We start from the raw sequence: 17,340 nt of genomic DNA, 5'->3' as shown, positions 1-17,340 counted from the left end.
CTTAAATGTGTTCTTTATCTCTCGAAAGTTCCTTAAGAAGTTGGGTTCTCCAAATTTATTAAAGCCTACTTCTCTAATTCTCTAATATAATATCCGCAAAACCTCTAGCTCAATTTTGACTTTATATTTATTGATTGAAACTTTAGAAACTACTTTGGATCAGAGCTTTTGCCAAATGGTGTGGGCTTTGTAAGTGGCTAAACCAAGAACCATTCGGAAACTATTGCCTAGGCGACAATCAAATAAATCACAAGTCCTGTGTCTAATTAAACTTAAGCTGCGCGACCCTTAGCTCTTGAGCTTGGCCCATTGTCTTAGCCGCATTCTCGCTCATTTGCATAGGGACGCGCTTGCCGCCTACCAGCCAAAAGATCAACCGGGGAGCCATTTTCAGCCCCTATAGCAACGACCCCTCTCGCCAAAGATTTTCCGACACTCGAGATGTGTCTATGCATATGAGAGAAACTTTGTCCTTACCATCCTGTGCCAATGGCCCCTTAACCCCAACTGCCCCATCTCCTCCAAACAGTGTGTCACGCTCGCGTTTTGTGTCATATGTGCCAATTAAAGTTGCTGCCACGCCCAGTCACCGAAAAAGGGGGTTGAGCTAAAAGAAGAAAAACAATGAATAAGTTCCGTCGCACACTGCCCAAAACGAGGAAACCTTCAGAAATGCAATCATAATTTTCGGGCACTAAAAAACAAGCTGTTTATTTGTACAAAGGCACAATTGTCGCCTCATTTCATTCCCTTAATTTTAATTCATATTTAATTCCTTAGAAGAACTAAACATTAGCTTTGCTCGCAATCAAGGAACTATGCAAGTGAATAAGGCTAGCTTATTATCCTTCCACATCAAAGTACAGTGTATGGGGGCCCGATTGGCCTGCTTGACTCCTGCTCTTCTTGCTTTCATCCTGCTCCGTGGTCCCGACTCCTGGCTGCTCGTTGTGCGCATTATTAGCTGTCGTTTATTTTACGCAAACAGCCACCAGAAGGAGGCGGGCTGCAAGGACCTCGTGTCGGGACCTACAGCTGCTTTGTAGGGGGGCGAAACAAATTTCAGTTGTCGTCGTCATCGTCGCTCTTTGGCTCGTTGAGCTCCTTCTGCCTTGTGGAAAACTCACTACATATGCCTTGGAAGAAAGTGGCTCCACCATCCTGCTGCTTATCTTGGTACACTTTAAAGTCATTAGCCACCCTGGCTTCAACTATATGCCTTCCAGGAAAATCAATGCCAGCCCCTCGTCTGAAAAAAGTCACTAAAAAAAGCGGGCCGCCAAAGCAAAACTGCAACTGCTGTCAAGTTAAGAGCCAGAAGAGGCAGACGTCGCAAAAGAAATTATAAAATGAAAACAAAGTGCAAATATTTTTCTAATGTCTGACAGCAGCTGTTAAATGCTACGGAAAATCCCGACACAGAAAAGCAGCAAAGGGAGAAAAGTGCTGGTCAGAAGTAGCAAAAAAGGGGCCTTGAAGAGGGGACATCGCACTAATGAACTATGAAAATGGCAGACAACATAAAAAAACAAACCGAAAGTAACAAAAAGTCGTGTCCACGAGAAGGCAACTTAAAGTACACAGTGGAACAGAAGACTTAAAAATAGGTTTGTTCTTTTTATTTTTTATTTATTTTTGCCACATCAGGCACATTATCGAAAATTACTTCGTACAACGACTACGTTTTGCAAGATATAGCATATAATGTGAATTGTTTATAAAATAGTTCTTTTAATTAATAGGTTTTTAAAAGTCAAGTGAAATTGAAACGCACGAACTAGGCCCCATATTTTGAAATTCCAATTTTCGTATTATCCTTTCTGTCTTGTTTTGTTTCTTGAAGAGCAAATCCACAGTGCTGCATAATTAATTAGAAAACAAAAGCAGTTCACCGGAGAAAGCAGAGAGAGCAACAAGCAATCACTTTCGGAATGGAAAAAATAGAGCAATATCCAAGTGCGGACTTGTAGAATCCACTCAGTAGTGCAGTCGCCACCGGAGGAAGCGGAAGTGGGCGGAATCGGTCGAAAGTGGAAGTGGGGTGTAGCCACTACTCGCCACAAGATGGCGCTGTGCACTTACTTTTCTGCAGCTTGACAGCGCTCGAAATGAGACAAGTGGCAACAGCACGCGCTGTGAAAACGAGGAAAAAACTCAGACAACGGGGATGAAGAGGGGAGTGCATCGTCAAAATGCTAATGCCAAGAATGCAGAGGATGCGACGGGACGCCCGAAGGTCGAGCATAAGGTCGGCGGTGGGGCAAAATCGAGTAAAATGCAATCGGTTTGTTGCCAGGGCAACTCAATGCGTTCAACTCGGTTTTGCTCTATTTGGTAATTTATGTGGCGACATTTTCGCCACCCAGGAAACCCACCAGGATTCCCGTTTGTTGTTTTTCGTGTTGTTATTGTTGCACAGTCAACCACAAGGAATAAAACGAAAGCTGACGGGCAGCATTTTTGTGACAAGTGCACAAGTTTCACGCTTCAACGTGCAACCGAATGGCAAGTGTGGAGGGGCACAAGGATATAGCCCACGGATGCCTGACCTGTCCCCCAGTGGTAAGTGAGTTAGAAAATTAAAAGCACAATATGTTTGGGCTTGTTTGCTGCTATTTTTAGTCCCTTCTAACACGCTTTCATTGACATATTGACAAGCATTTGGAAAAAACGTAAATTTCAAGGATTTGAAAAATAAGGCGTAGCATTCAAATGATATTATTATTATTTTATTATTTTTAGCTTAGAAGATAGTTTTACTTTTAATTTATCATACACCCCGTTGTGGCTCATCAATGGGCAGTTAAGATTTTAAAAACTTTGTAAGCTATCTCTTGTAGTCTGGCTGACCTAAGCCATATGAAATATTAGGAATTTTGGATACCCACGTCTGATATTCCACTCAACGCTCGTACGAGTGTAGCATTAGCCCATGCACACTGATTTATTCCCACAGCTCGTCCTAATCTAAAGCGTTTAAAGGTGTAGCCGCGTTATACTTATTTCTGTCATATATTTCCTGCTACCTGATGTGAACAACTTTTTCTGCTGGCGACATTTCTTTCAAGTTTTCGGGTCTCGCCGCCCGATGGCGGCGGCTGTTGTTATTATTATTCAGTTACTCTGTTTATACAGGCAAGATATTCATACATTCATGAATATATATAAAGCACGTATCTTCCTTTTGGCGCTGCCCCAACACACAGGGCGAGAATTTGCATAAGCACCAGCGTACAACAATAACAAGATGTGTCTGTGGGTTGGCCAAGGAAAAACGTGAAAGGCGGGAAAAGCATCCGCAGATAGCGCGAGATGCGGCTTGGCTTACTTTTAAATTTGTACTTCTCGTATGTGCAATATACCCTGTACATGTGGTAGCACAGAAAAAAATATTTTTCATCAGCAAATAATATAGGTTAAGATGCAGCTGTGGAAACCAAAAAATAACTTTCATTTGATCAAGGGATAACTGTTAACAATTTCCACAGAAATCATTACTTGTATTTTTTATAGATCCTGCTAACTAAATACATATACATATATTTAAAAACTCTTTTCAGTGCACATAAGTCCGTGTTTCCTTCGCTACCACTTTTACGACTGCGGCTGTACGTCTATATGTATGGGGACTTATCTTGCCAGAGTCCTCGGAGTCGTATGCATGTTTATAAAATTGTCTAAGTTTCCACAAGTTGATTTAAACTTTCTTCGCTTGCCTCGAGCTTTCGGGTATGTATGTTGGTATTTTTCAGAAATAAAAAATCCTTGCCTTTGTTAGTTAGATGCCCGGTGGTGCCGCTCAGGACTCTAATGCAAGTATCTCTTCTCGGCCCTCTGCCGGTTTTCCTGTTTTTCCGACCACCTCGCGTTTAGGTTGTATTTGTGCAAAATCCAGTTGGTTGCACAGAAGCAGCAAAAAAGCGGAAGTATCGTACATTGTATTGTTGTTATTTCTTTGGTATCCCTTTCATTGTAGAAAATGCTGCAAATGCATTCGGCTATTGAAATCTGAACCGCAGTAGCAGCCCACTATATTCGGTCATTTGTCCTTTTTTTTGGTTTTATATTGAAACTTTATATGTGCCTGCCAGATATAAAGAAAGACAGCAGACAGGTGCCCGTAGTAAGGAAAAAAAAGTTATGTGAATTAATTCTGAGAAAGATTCTTTTAAAACATTGAACGTGCAGTACGGTCCTTAAGCCGAACTAAAATCTAATTGGCATATAACGCTTAAGACCGCTTAACTGGAAATAACATATTAGTTTTCATAGAAACGGTTAGCCAAATAATTTAGATTTGTAATAACATAAACAATTTGTGCCTCAAAAAAAAAAATAGAAAAACAAGTATTTAATATTTTCATTTTACGGATGCAGCAATTGTAGGGTTATGTTTACATACAATTTTGTTTGCCTTGCAAACTTTATTTATTAATTTTCTTCATGGACAGATTTTATTTTAATATCGAAATAGATAAATAAATATTTTTTTAATAGAAAAAACATTTTGAGGTTTGTGACATGGGTATCGTAATAGGAAGATGTATATTTTTTTCCGAATTAGATATATTTAATGTAAGGCAGTGCGTTTCAATATAGCTCGCATGGTTTAGCCTTTTTGCAAGCCAATTGGCCCACTTACACACTTGTTGCGACGTGATCAAACTAATCTTCTTTCCAACATCTGTTTATAGTTTCAGCCAAGGACGAAGAGCATCTGGGCCTATTTGCCATTGCACTTGACTGAGCTTTGGCCCGGCGGCGCTCGCGTTCGCACTGTCACCCACTCAGATGAGAAGCTTTTTAACCAGCTAACCACTTCACTCGAGTGTTTGCTCACTTTGCGGGCTGTCTCCCCGACAACCTTTCTCCTGCTTTCTACCACTTTCAGCATGCCGGTAACGCTTCGGTTTGTGGTTACTGCTCGTTTCTCGCAAATGTTTTGACACGCCCTATTTTTGCGCCCAGATGTTTTGGCTCCCCAACGATTTTCTGCGTTTTTCTTTGGTTTTTGTTTACGACCCCTCCAGCCCCCTGATATTTCCATTGTCTGTCGGCTTTCACTCAGTTTATTTGTACTCATGCATCATAAGGGTTTAATGGATTTGCCGTTGGCCTAGGCACGGTCTCGTTCCCGTTTGCTTTGCATCATTTACCCACTTTTCACACGCCCCTAAAAGCAAGGAGCGTGTGGACTACGCAATGATTATCATATTACGGCCATTGTGTCTGGGACCACACCTCGCTTTCCATCCATTCCGCACTTACCACTTGGCTTTATGACTTTATTTTCGCCTCTCCTTCTCGACGGCAGTTAATACATTTTTATAGACTTGCCAAACTACTTAACAACCCCACTTTCGGCTTATTTTCCTTCTTCTGGGCCGTATCTCTATTAGCTTTTCGCGTGCTTTGTCATTGCCGTTAATAGACTTACTTTTCTTCGTGCCCCAGTTTCCGAGGCAAAGCTTTGCAAAGTAGCGACAGGCCATTAAAGCCAACTGCCCACCTGACCAACTGACCACCTACTTCCCATAAAAAATTGCTCAACGCGGCGTATTTGTTTATATGCGAATAGTTGAGGGATTCTATTTTACTTAATGACAAAGATATTTAGGGGCTTCAATTTTAAGGTCGGACGTCAATTTATTAAAACGATTGCTTTTTTAATGCATAAAGTAAAATTGTGCTGTAACTACCTGATATATTAAAAAAGTACCTAATCTATATTGGTACGGTACACTAACACTTAAAAAGAGTGAGTGTTTCCCGTAATGGAATAAAATGGTAAGAAAAACGTATTAATCTAGAGGACGGTACAAATTAATTTCTTTAATCACCATCTAATGCACTTAGCTGAAGTTTTGGAAACGGCTTTCGGCACTCTGTTTGCTCAGAAATTCCGTTTACATTTGCCAACATTTTTGCAGACCTCAGCAGCATCTGTAGTAGTCAGATCGAGGAGAACAAAAATGAACACGACTACTGGTTGCTTTCGGTTGCCCATGTACTTGGCTTGTCGTAGTCTGAATCTGTCCTCAACACACATCAATGGCATTATTAACACCGCATACAAGAGCACAGATTCTGAATGATGCCTTCAAGCTGGCTCCGAGGCCAAAAACCCAAAACATGTGTCGTTGTCCTTGTTGTGTATATGTACATATAAGTGGCTCTATGTGCGAGCGTATTTATGAACCACTGTAATGCGCCATACCACATATATATTTACATCCACACAGCTAGCTGGCACTGTAATACATACCCATGTAAACTGCTTTTGGCGTGCAGTAAGTGGTCTTAACATCCAAAGCTAGGACATTCTGTTTGGGCTTAAAGAATTTTTGTTCGCCCACTTTGCAAGTACGTCTGTGCAGTCAAAATTACTATATCGCTGTGAGAGCCCATATAATTTCGCACGCATGTTACTAAAACAATGAGGTGTAACTCAGAGCTCGCGAAAACTAAATTTAAAACTTAATGCTTATCCAGGCCCTGAAAATATATCTTTATCTTGTGACTTCCTTACCTCAAATTTAATTTTTCGCTGTTCTTTATTAGCAAACAAAATTATAACAGAAGCTCAAATTTATTCTTCAGAAATTTGTACCACACCATCTGATTTAAGATGTTAAGTGGCACACATGCTTTTTATTTCTTTCAACTTATCTCACCTGAATATTGATTAAATTTGTTCCACCTTACCTTCCCTTGCAACTTTATGCTCGCCCCATGTTCAATACACGTAATCCTACCTATTTGGGTTGTCTGGGCCAACTTCAAATTTACAGCTGGCAATTTGAAAGTCAGAACCCGTCTGACCCTTTTTTCTTTTTGCTCATCAATGAACCAATAAAGTATTCTACCAAAAAGGGCCAGCAATTGATGTTTTATTTCCTCGTTACATGTGTGAGCCATACAAATGCAGTTAGGAAAATGTATACCTCTACATTTGGCACCACTGTTTGTTCTGCGAAATCAGGTTAACGAAGAGTTTTCTCTTGGCCAATTTAGATGCGTGCGGAAAATTCTCCGATGAGAAGGAGGTTGCAGTTTTCGGCAGATACAATTAGCATTGCGAGTCTAGAATATTCACGTCTAGAGCATTCAACGAATTTTAGGAATGCCAGGGCCCAGATGATAAAGATGGAACTGGAACTGGAGCAGTCTGATAAATTGAAATTTGAGCTGAATAGTAGAGCTGTTCGTCACTTTGGTGCAGCTCTTTAGCCCCGATCCAGCCACTTCAAAGTTTGCGTTGTCGCCAAGTTCGGAGAGTAATGAAAGTTACGTGCCTCCTTGTCTGACGGGGTAGCACTTTTACGAACGAAGAAAAGACCCCACAACTACAGGATAAAGGACAAGGACGTGACGGCGTCATGTCGCAAGGCGGTTGCATTCAAATTAAATAGCATTTTGATGAATATTGATTGATTGCCTTTGCCTTGGGACAAATTAGAAGCGCAAACCGACAAAGTTTTTTGCTTGTGCGCCGCAGGCGATTTCACCTAGTTTAGCCTTGAGTTTTACTTACGGTGCATTTGATTTCGAATTCTTTTAATTTCAATTTAAAGAAACTGTGAATTCTATTTCGTTCTATAAGGTCAAAACCGAAATTAAAACATTGATACAATATCAAAAGGTCTAACAGATGTTTTAATTGATAAGAAATTATGGAGTATTTATGGCAAACCAACAATAAAAAATGTTTGCCCTTTCAAGCTACAGTAAACTTTAGACAAGTTACAAGTATGCAATCGATCTTACGAAATCAAAACAATATATATAAATACATTTTCAGCTTGCAAATTTTTCGGTATATATTTCATTTAGCGGGTGACGCTGTGCGCCTTGTTAAATATGAAAGGATTTCCTGGCTCTAGTTGCCGAACCAACGTTAAACCATTTTCGTAATGCAGGCTACAAAGTGCAGCAGTCTTCGCAGACGACAGAGGACCCACAAGGCACGGCAATGTCCTCCGGACGAAACACAATGCAAGCGGCAACCGGAAATGAGTAAACAAGCGTCAAATAGTGAAAACAGCGGACCCAAGTACAATGCAATACCCAGTAGTCCTGGCTCCTGGCTCCATCAACATCCACTCCTCGAGTCCTTTTTCGTGCCTCGGTAAGAGAGAACAAATAAATGAAACATTAAACAAGAGAGAAGGAGCGGCACGAAAGGAGAATAAGTAGGGCTGGTAGGGGAACGCGCGCCGCATAAGGACGAAAAATGAGCACCGAAGACAACAACGGGATATCCTGGAACTTTATAAGGAGCTCCCCAGAAGAGGACAGCAACAATAACGGCAAGGACAACGAAGTTTATTTTAACTTTTGATTTCCGCCTTTTTCGGCGAAGCCCTCGAGTGCATTGGCAAATGATTGCATTGAGTGGCAAAGTTGCGCTTTCAAGAGAATATCGAGTAAGTCGGCTCAGCATTAAAAATGAATTAAACTGACAATATTCTGTTGTGTTGACGGCAGCGGCAAAGGAAACGGAATAAGGTACATCGGTTATTTGCCCCTGACACGAAAACCGCGACGTTCCACCTGATACATACCTTGTAATGTCTCCAGTATACCTTTTACAGTTTATAGTTTTAGAAAAGGGATTTATATTCTTTTTTTAAGTGTAAGATGAAACAGGTGTTCCTAAACATGACCAGACAAGTCGGGTCTAGTGATCCTGCCTTAAAAAAATATACAGTAATAGATCGGAACCGAATCTGTCTGATACTTTAAACTAATACCCTCTTAATATACGATCCTTGTCTATTTAAAAGCACACATTTTCAAAAAATGTAGTATATTCTCTTACTGTAGCAGTAACGGGTCTAAATACCAAACATTTAATATCTTTAAAGACTTTTACCTTTATTACTTGACTTGACTTTTACCTTGTTCTCGTTACTTACATGAAAGACTTGTGTGTACTATGATATTTCTTAGCCACGTTTTGAGAACAGAATCTTTGATTAAACAGAGAATATTCCGCAATCCAATCCAATTTTTAAAGCGTGGTTACCACATCCCAATAAGCCTTGACTTGATTGTCAACACTTCTTTATGCCAAAAGTCTAAAGACTTTGATTCTTAGTGACATTCAAACAGACGAGTCTTACACATTATAGTAGTATAACCACTATCTCTGGAAGAGCTTTTTATATTTTATGTTAAAATGCCAAGGCCCTCAACACATGACTCCATCTCGATGTAAGAATAGCTAACCAAATGAAATTTATTGTAATATTATTTTCTTTAAAGACAATTGAGTAACTCGTCAGTTACTTTTGAAGATGACCAATGCGAAAATCTAGATGAAGAGTTTCTGCAAAGAAAATGCTTTAGTTTATCCTCCAACTTAACAAGGTAAGTAATTGTCGTAACAGTAAATTCGCAATAAAATAAGTTTAAATAGAGTACAGAGTGTTCTTTTGGACTACAAGCAGTTCAAGGCGGCTCGCACAATTCAGCGTTATTTTCACAGGTGGCTAGTTCGCGATCATTTAAGAAAACTTAAAAAGTCTGCGGTAATTATTCAAAAATGGTGGCGTCGTTTCCAGGCTCAGAGAAATTTACTCTATGTTGCCGAAACGGCCTTGCAGTCGGCTAGCTTGGCCCATTACGAGACGTCTGCCACCCTGATTCAGACCCTCTATCGGGGCTGGTGGTCGCGAAAACACATCTTTGACCTTACCATGCTCAAGAGCGTGCAGAATACTTTGGCAAAGGACCTCATTCACACTTTGGTCAAGTACTTGCACTCGACCAAGGATTCCGATATGCTGCCTGGCGTTTACACTATACGAGACTCGGGGTAAGTGATTGGTCATTCGGTTATATGGTTTAGAAGATATAAAAGCACTGCACACGGATCCAATTATTTATCCAACTATTTGTTGTTCCTATATATGTAAATAGATCATTTTGTTAATCAACATTTTTTTTACTATTGTATCATTTACTTTAAATAATTCCTAAGCGGTATTGTGCTCGGTGCTCACAGACTCTACACTGAAAGTATTTTAATTTAATAAATGATCATTTAATCTTTCGATCCCATACATTTTTCTAGCACTTGCCTGAAAACGTTGGAGGAGCTGATGTCAACATTTGGCTTTCGATATTATAATGCTCAAGCTTGCTACAAAATGAGCAAAACATTGTCAATAGTGGCACAAGGCCGAAAAGCGTTTACGGCCACGTTACATTTCACGGATATACCATATCCCGGCTTTAATGATCGCGGATTTTGTAGCGCTCGACAGTATTCTACCATGTCTTTGAATACGAGAGATCCAGATCATTTTGAATTCATTCACACATTTCTGTCCGGTCGTAGGAAAGTAGGCATGACAATCACGGCTAAGTTCGAACAAAAAATGGCCAACCTTGCAGAAGAAAATCGTAAGTTTGAATTGCAATTTGAACGAGGTTTAAAAGACTTTAACTTTACAGGCTTAAATATGTTGATAAAGAGGGACAACAAGAAAAAGGGCTTTATGAAACGGATTTATCTTGACATGAAAAACTGGCATTATTCAAATGGGGATCGAATTCTTCCCATTAGATTGTTCAAAACTACTGAGATGTCTGTCGTCCTGGAAAGTGCTCAGAAAACTCTGGAATCAATTTTCGGTGAACTGGAGCCATGTGTTTGTCCAACGAACAAAGACATATCTTACCTTATATATTCTCTTAATGATTCTTAAGGAGTTTGTAATCTTTGTGTACTTTATCTTTGTAAACCTTACGAATATTCCGTAATAAAAATAACCTTTATGATATGTGTTGTAAAATCGTAAATGTGATTTTGTTTTGCTTATTATTGTTAATTTACAAGCCAAAAATGTTTCCAATACAACTCGACTTAGCTATACTTTGTACACTATAACTTTGTTTTGTCTTATACTTATAATTAATATATACCCGTTACTCGTTGAGCTAAAGGGTAGACTATATTCCTTGAAAAGCATGTAAGAGGTAGAATAAAGCGTTCCCAACGCTATAAAGTATATATATTCTTCGTTCAGAATCAAAAGCCGAGTCGATCTGGCCATGTCAGACGTTATGAAAGTCGAGCTGTCAGGAACTACTCCAACTCGTTCTCCCACAAATGAAATTTTTTCTTTACTAATTTCTATCGATATGCCAAAAGAATGTTAATTTTTTACGTTCGCACTCCCAATAGCGGAGTAACGGGTATGTGAAAGTCGACTGTAGCGTTTTTTTATACTAAATCTGACTTTCCTCGTCGGCCCTTTTCCTTTTTGTTTATTCCGCACACACAAGCATAAGTTCAATATTGGCAGCAAATTAAATTTAATGATGTTTGCTGCTTGCAGCCAGAAGAAAAACCGTAGCAAAAAGCCAAGCAAAAATTGCGAACTCTGGTAAATATTTGCCAACCGACTCTAATGAACTTAAGCATACAAATAGGGAACTAACGTGGAGGGCCATGACTTTGAGCAATGCCAGTGTCGTGCAGAATAATTTTCCCAAAAGATTTTCAGGCGATCTATTGAGCTTTTATTAAAGATTTCCTCCTCTCGCCTCATAAAAAGAAATACATTAGAAATAAAAGAAAACTAGCTGAAGAGCGGATAACGTGTTTATGCGAGAAACGCCCTTTCTATTAATTAAATGTGTTTGCACTTTTCTCGTATTTTCGTGTGGCATAGCGCGTGGGTTCACCATTGTGATGCCACAAAACTCAGAAGTTATTTGATACATTTCACTTTCAGTATTCTCAGTAGGCAATGAAAGTCTATGTATAGCTCTGTCTAACCTTGTTGAAAAAAAAGTAATCACATGTGCTGAGACTTTTTCTGTCAATCGAATTTCTCTACCTAACTAGGAACGGGGACAATACCATTCAGTTGATTCCTGAAGTTCAAACTAGCAACACCTTCGGAAATGAACTCCAAATTCTAAGTGATTTTCGGTTGCCTTACAAAATTTAAATTTCTCGGCTAGTTTTAAGAACAAAGTTTCGTTTTTTAAAATTATTCTTAAGCTCAAAGTGATATTCTTTCCACCGGAAAAGTCGTATTATATCGTAAACACCAACTCAGAAACACACAGATGACTAGACTCTTTTCTTTCTCCTGGTAAATGGTAGCACCATCACTGAATACTCTTCAATCATGAGCAAGTATTTGTTATATTTAGTATTTTAAATTTCGTGCCTTACAGAAGCAATTTTTTGCAGTCTTTTTACACTTACTTATGTTGATTCATACTTCCTGGACGAACTTACATAAGCGAAAATAATACTATAACACTATAACCTATAATACTGGTGAGATTATTTCAATGGTCTGCGTATGCATACTGCTAATTAAAATTTAACTCGTTTTCCCGTATTGAAAGCAGATCAACACTTAAAGCTCTCTGGACTCAACTGAATACCAACCCCAGTTCGTGGGATATATATGGTTATATTATACGTTAATTCATACATCCCGGACGAACTTACATAAGCGAAAATAATACTAAAACACTATAACCTACAATACTGGTGAGATTATTTCAATGGTCTGCGTATGCATACTGCTAATTAAAATTTAACTCTTTTTCCGTATTGAAAGCAGATCAACACTTAAAGCTCTCTGGACTCAACTGAATACCAACCCCAGTTCGCGGGATATATATGGTTATGTTATACGTTAATTCATACTTCCCGGACAAACTTAAGCGAAAATAATACTAAAACACTATAACCTATAATACTGGTGAGATTATTTCAATGGTCTGCGTATGCATACTGCTAATTAAAATTTAACTCTTTTCCCGTATTGAAAGCAGATCAACACTTAGAGCTCTCTCTCTCTCTCTCTACCAACCCCAGTATATGGAATATGTTATACTAAATAATATAAAAATAATAAATGTACCTTTTTACACTTAAAGCAAATGAATTTATTTGGGGACCAAATAAATATAAAGAATGGTAATAGTTAATTAGGCCAAAAGTGGGTCAGAAAAACAACAGTGAACTGAAAACAAGCTAAAAATGGGCGGCGAAAAAAAATGGGAGGCCGAATTAACCCAAATATGCAAATAAATCTGCCAACAGAAATGGAAACGAGTCTGAGCCAAGTTGCACATTAACTTCCGCAGCTCATTAAGTCACTGTCAGCCCTTCAAAGCGGGAAGCTTGCTGGAAGTACATATTAATTTATGTGACGCCAACTGGACGACCACTGTACAAGGCCCCAGAATCAACCAAGAACGTCTCTCCGAGCTGGAAAACAACAAAACATTGTTGGGAGGTGTTACCAGTACACCCTGCGTATTTAGATAAATGTACAGGGGTCGAAAAAATTGCTGAAAAAATTGTAATAAAAATGTCGGCGCTTAAAATGAAATACCCAGAAAACAAAAATATGACGCGACTCGCCCCCGTTGCCTGATATTTAATTGGGTCGATTGCCTTATATTGCCTGCTTGTATTTCGTTTGACCAAAATAAATGGCTGGATTTTTAAATTTTAATGTTTTGCCAAGCGAGGGTCATGAGCATTCCTAAAGGGCCAATGGTCAAAGCAGGCACAAACTAATTAGTGGCCATTTTGTGGGTGCTCTCAATTTGATTAATTTTAAATGTGAATTTAATTGAAACGCAGTAAAGCAGGGGATCTCTTTAAAACTTTTAATGTACAAAAATAATATATTTGTCAAAACCTCAGAATTGGGATGCGTTACTTACTATCATTTTGAATTGCCGACATTTTGCGAACTTTATTCGATTTCAGTTGTCTTTGTGTTTATATCATTATCGCGCCAATTTGAGGGGAAACTCAAATTGGTAGCCACATGCAGATTGTACACGATTAAATTAATTTGCTGGTTTCGTTGTTGCTTTTGCCATTGGCACAGTAATCCGCATGAAGCTATATAATTAAACACACGCGCTGCGAAAATACGAACGAAGAATCAATGAACAGCGCATCGGTTCGAGAAACTAGACCTTGGTAGAATGTCAGCATTACTTATAAGCAAAACACGATATAGCGCATTAAGACCGATGAAACATTTTATTTCTTTGTCTACGAACTTGCAGCCCCGTTAACGAATTTTTTTGACAGTGCAGCTGGCCGGCGTTTGCCTGAGATCCAATTCGTTGCGCGTTATCAATGAAACTGCTGATTTTTCTCGTCATCGTAGCCAGCATCGCCCCAGAAAGGAATTGCTTTCGTGGCGACTCGGCTTTTTGCATGCTCCCTCTCTTTCGCTCTTTGGCAGGACATTTTCTCTCAACTTAACGAAGGACTTCGTAGAGAGAGAGCCCAGTAATATTTAACGCTCGGAAGGGTTCTGAAATTGGTTTACTTGTTTTTCTTTCATAATAACCAAAATATTTCTTTTTGTTTTAATTTTCTTAGAAATTATTTATATACATCTATATTCTATACATATTGATTACAGTTTTTAATGTTAGAAATATATGTTCGCCTAACGAGTTCGAATAAATAAACGGTAGCTTGTCCCAACACTGTTAAAATACAGGGAAATTATTTCACATACTTACTCCTGCAGGTAATAACATAAGTGAAACCTTTGTGATTAAAATAATTTAAACCTAAGCTACACAAACATCTTTAGTTGTAATTTTAAGTAATTATTTATTTCTTTGTAAAAATCTAACCATATAAACGTCTAGGTATCAGGAACTATAAAAGCTGGAAAGTTAAGCAAGCGGATTCTAAAGACTCCCAGGCTAAGCAAGTTTGTCAACTTCCATCGATCTGTTAAAATCTTTCAAATAAATATTGATAAGTTAAAAACGATTTTTTTACTCTTTCCCTTGCATCCTCAATAGTTGAGGAACAGATATCTGACAGTCGAGGAATTTCGGTTTTCAATTAAAGCAATAAACAATCAATGAAAGTCTTAATGAAACAAGTCATATTTTTCATAATACCTTTTAACTGGGAATCTATTTTCATTTGCAAACTAAATCGCTGGGTGAGGTTTAATTAATTGACATTAATTAGGGATAATGCATTTACTGCTTAGTGCCAAGTCAAGGAATTAGGGTAAGCCCCTATAAAGGACCTCCCTCACTCGTGAATTACGGTATTACCCCACCTTTCGTAAGGTTTTAAGATGTTTCAATATGCTGCGCTCTATGCCACATAACCGACTGACTCCCGCCTACTTAAAGTAAGGAAAATCTTTTATGACACGTTATTAGTTGGCCCTGAGCAAAGGGAAAGCCGCGAGTTGTGCGATATATGTATATTTATATGTATATGTTCATATATGTGTATGGAGAAGAAGCAGCGACTCAGACGACGGCGAGCTTTAATATGCTTAATGTAATTATGAGAATCACATAGAAGGGCACCGCATCCCTGCATACAAATGAAAGCGTAATTCGCAAAAGGATGGAGGGTGTCAGGTTGTAAAAAATGCCGGGGGACTTTCGTACCCGCGGTTGTCATAAAAACACGCAATTTACGTATACAATACTCCGATTTTTTATTGTTGCGCGAGAAAAAAAGATTGCATTTTAAGGTCGGTCAATTACAAATTTAAATATTGTGCTTTAATTTATGATGCACTACAACTTTCCCAGGAAAACAGTTGAAAATATGCCCCGAGCATTTCGCAGCTAAAAATAGAATATCCATTTATTACTAACTTATTGGTCAGCGCACTAAGCATCCTTGCATACATTTTTTGATAATTTTTTTGACAACTCTCGAAATCCATTTGTTAAGTGTCCATTTTCTTATTTTTGTGTTTACTTCTCGTACTTTACCTTACGAATCATCACCCGAGCCACATTTAAGGCAAAAAAAAACAGTAGGACAAATCGGAGATCAGGCGTCCTACTTATGTATATTTACATTTACATTGCAAACATATTTATTCCTTCGCTCCGAAATTCGTAAACTGACTTTGCGGCTAATGCAAATGGCAGGCGAAGCGAAGCGTAAAATGCTTTGTAAATTATTACGCCAAGTCTAAAAAATGGGGTGGGTCCCACGACCCCACATACATAAATATTTTTCCAGAGATAAACAAAGTATTTGCGCAGCGGGACGGCATGTGTCATAAATTTCAATTGACTTATGAATATGGAGGGCAATCTGTTCCCTTAGAAAGTTTTAGCGCCAACACGTGCCTAAAAGCCGATGAATACTATTTAAATTTATATGCCATGTTGCATATTTTTTATGCTCTTATTGGATAAAAAATATTAAGTCAACTGTTAATGAAAAGTAAAGTTTATAATGAGTCTACGCTTTAACATATATTTGGTTTTCATCAATCCATGCACCCGCCAACTTCTTATATATTTATGTGTTTGTGAAATCTCTTGCCGAAAGCAATAGAAACTTTCGTCCGAGGCCAATGCATCATTTTTATGTGGAAAATTTTAGAACGGCCTAAGCTCTTAATGTGTCCAACATCTCAGTGGGGCGAAAAGCCCTTGGCCAGGTCTTCCAAATACTTTCAACGACAGTAAGAGGGTGGTTGAGAGCACCCCAAAGGATATTAACAATAATCTAACCAAATTAACCCAAAGCACTAAAGTGTAAGTGACATTAAGTTAATTTTCGTGTGCGCCAGCGAATGAATAAACGAAATGAAAAACAAAACGGAAGAACCGAAACAAAAGAAGTGGTAAATAGGGGGGAAAACTTACGTTTTATTTTCCGTATTCTGTGTTTTTTTTCTGCTCCTCTTTTCTACTTTTTTCTTTTGTCCCCGCTGCCGTTGGTTGCATCAACTGTGCAAAATTTCCCACGAGATCAATCAGCCACAGGCTGGAAAACAGGACGGCCAACAACAACAACGACGCCTGCGATGAGGTGGGTTTTGTGGGTGGGAAAAACCAGCAGGAGCAGCAGTTCCTGTCGCTCCTTGTTGTGGTTTTTGTTGCTATTACTGCCTCCGTTCAAGTTCTTCCTTTTGTGTAACTTTGACCTGCTCGGCTCCCAGAGCTTTTCTTTTTCTCGCTGGGTTATTGTCTGCAAGTAGTAGCAGCTTCTTCCCGAATAAATACGTATGTATGTATGTATCAGGACTGCCTTCCTTTTTTCACCTCTTGGCATTGGCCTTTGGAGTGTGCAGCTAATGAAGCGGGAGCTGATGAGCCAACTCGGGTCAGGGGCGTGCAAAACTCAGTGCGAAGGGGTGGGCTTAGCAACTACTTTATAAGCCATAAGTTGGGCAAGGAAATTTGCACCAGAATCTGAGGTTTTAGCGAGGGCTTCGGCTCTTTTCATACTCTTACTGAAAAGATTTACCTTTAATTCATACTTGAAAATTTTTAAAATATTAATGCTGTTTTCAATGTTGTTATTAGATTATTAAAAGGCTG

At 38.9% G+C, this 17,340-nt stretch overlaps 2 protein-coding genes and 1 long non-coding RNA gene across 4 annotated transcripts in view; 2 read left to right on the top strand and 1 right to left on the bottom strand.

The window, feature by feature from the left end:
- LOC6528957 overlaps positions 1-14,144 on the bottom strand; it is a 60,696-nt gene extending 46,552 nt beyond the window's left edge. For both annotated transcript variants that reach the window (XM_039370384.1, XM_002089953.3), the window contains exon 1: positions 13,714-14,144. The gene's annotated coding sequence lies outside the window, so the exon portion shown is untranslated. The remainder of the gene's footprint in view (positions 1-13,713) is intronic.
- On the top strand, positions 9,066-10,809 carry LOC6528955. Its single transcript, XM_002089951.3, has 5 exons — positions 9,066-9,216; positions 9,268-9,372; positions 9,422-9,820; positions 10,079-10,410; positions 10,462-10,809. Exons 1-5 carry the CDS (start codon positions 9,182-9,184, stop codon positions 10,713-10,715), a joined length of 1,125 nt encoding a protein of 374 aa, XP_002089987.2. The 5' UTR covers positions 9,066-9,181; the 3' UTR covers positions 10,716-10,809.
- LOC26535593 lies at positions 11,871-13,493 on the top strand. The gene is made up of 5 exons (XR_001454403.3): positions 11,871-12,157; positions 12,215-12,304; positions 12,379-12,523; positions 12,597-12,737; positions 12,811-13,493. It is a non-coding gene; the product is annotated as an uncharacterized LOC26535593 (long non-coding RNA).
- Positions 14,145-17,340: the final 3,196 nt, after the last annotated feature.

This window comes from Drosophila yakuba, chromosome 2L (genome assembly GCF_016746365.2).
Source record: "Drosophila yakuba strain Tai18E2 chromosome 2L, Prin_Dyak_Tai18E2_2.1, whole genome shotgun sequence".
NCBI lineage: Eukaryota > Metazoa > Arthropoda > Insecta > Diptera > Drosophilidae > Drosophila > Drosophila yakuba.
This window is presented reverse-complemented; position numbering and strand designations above follow the sequence as displayed.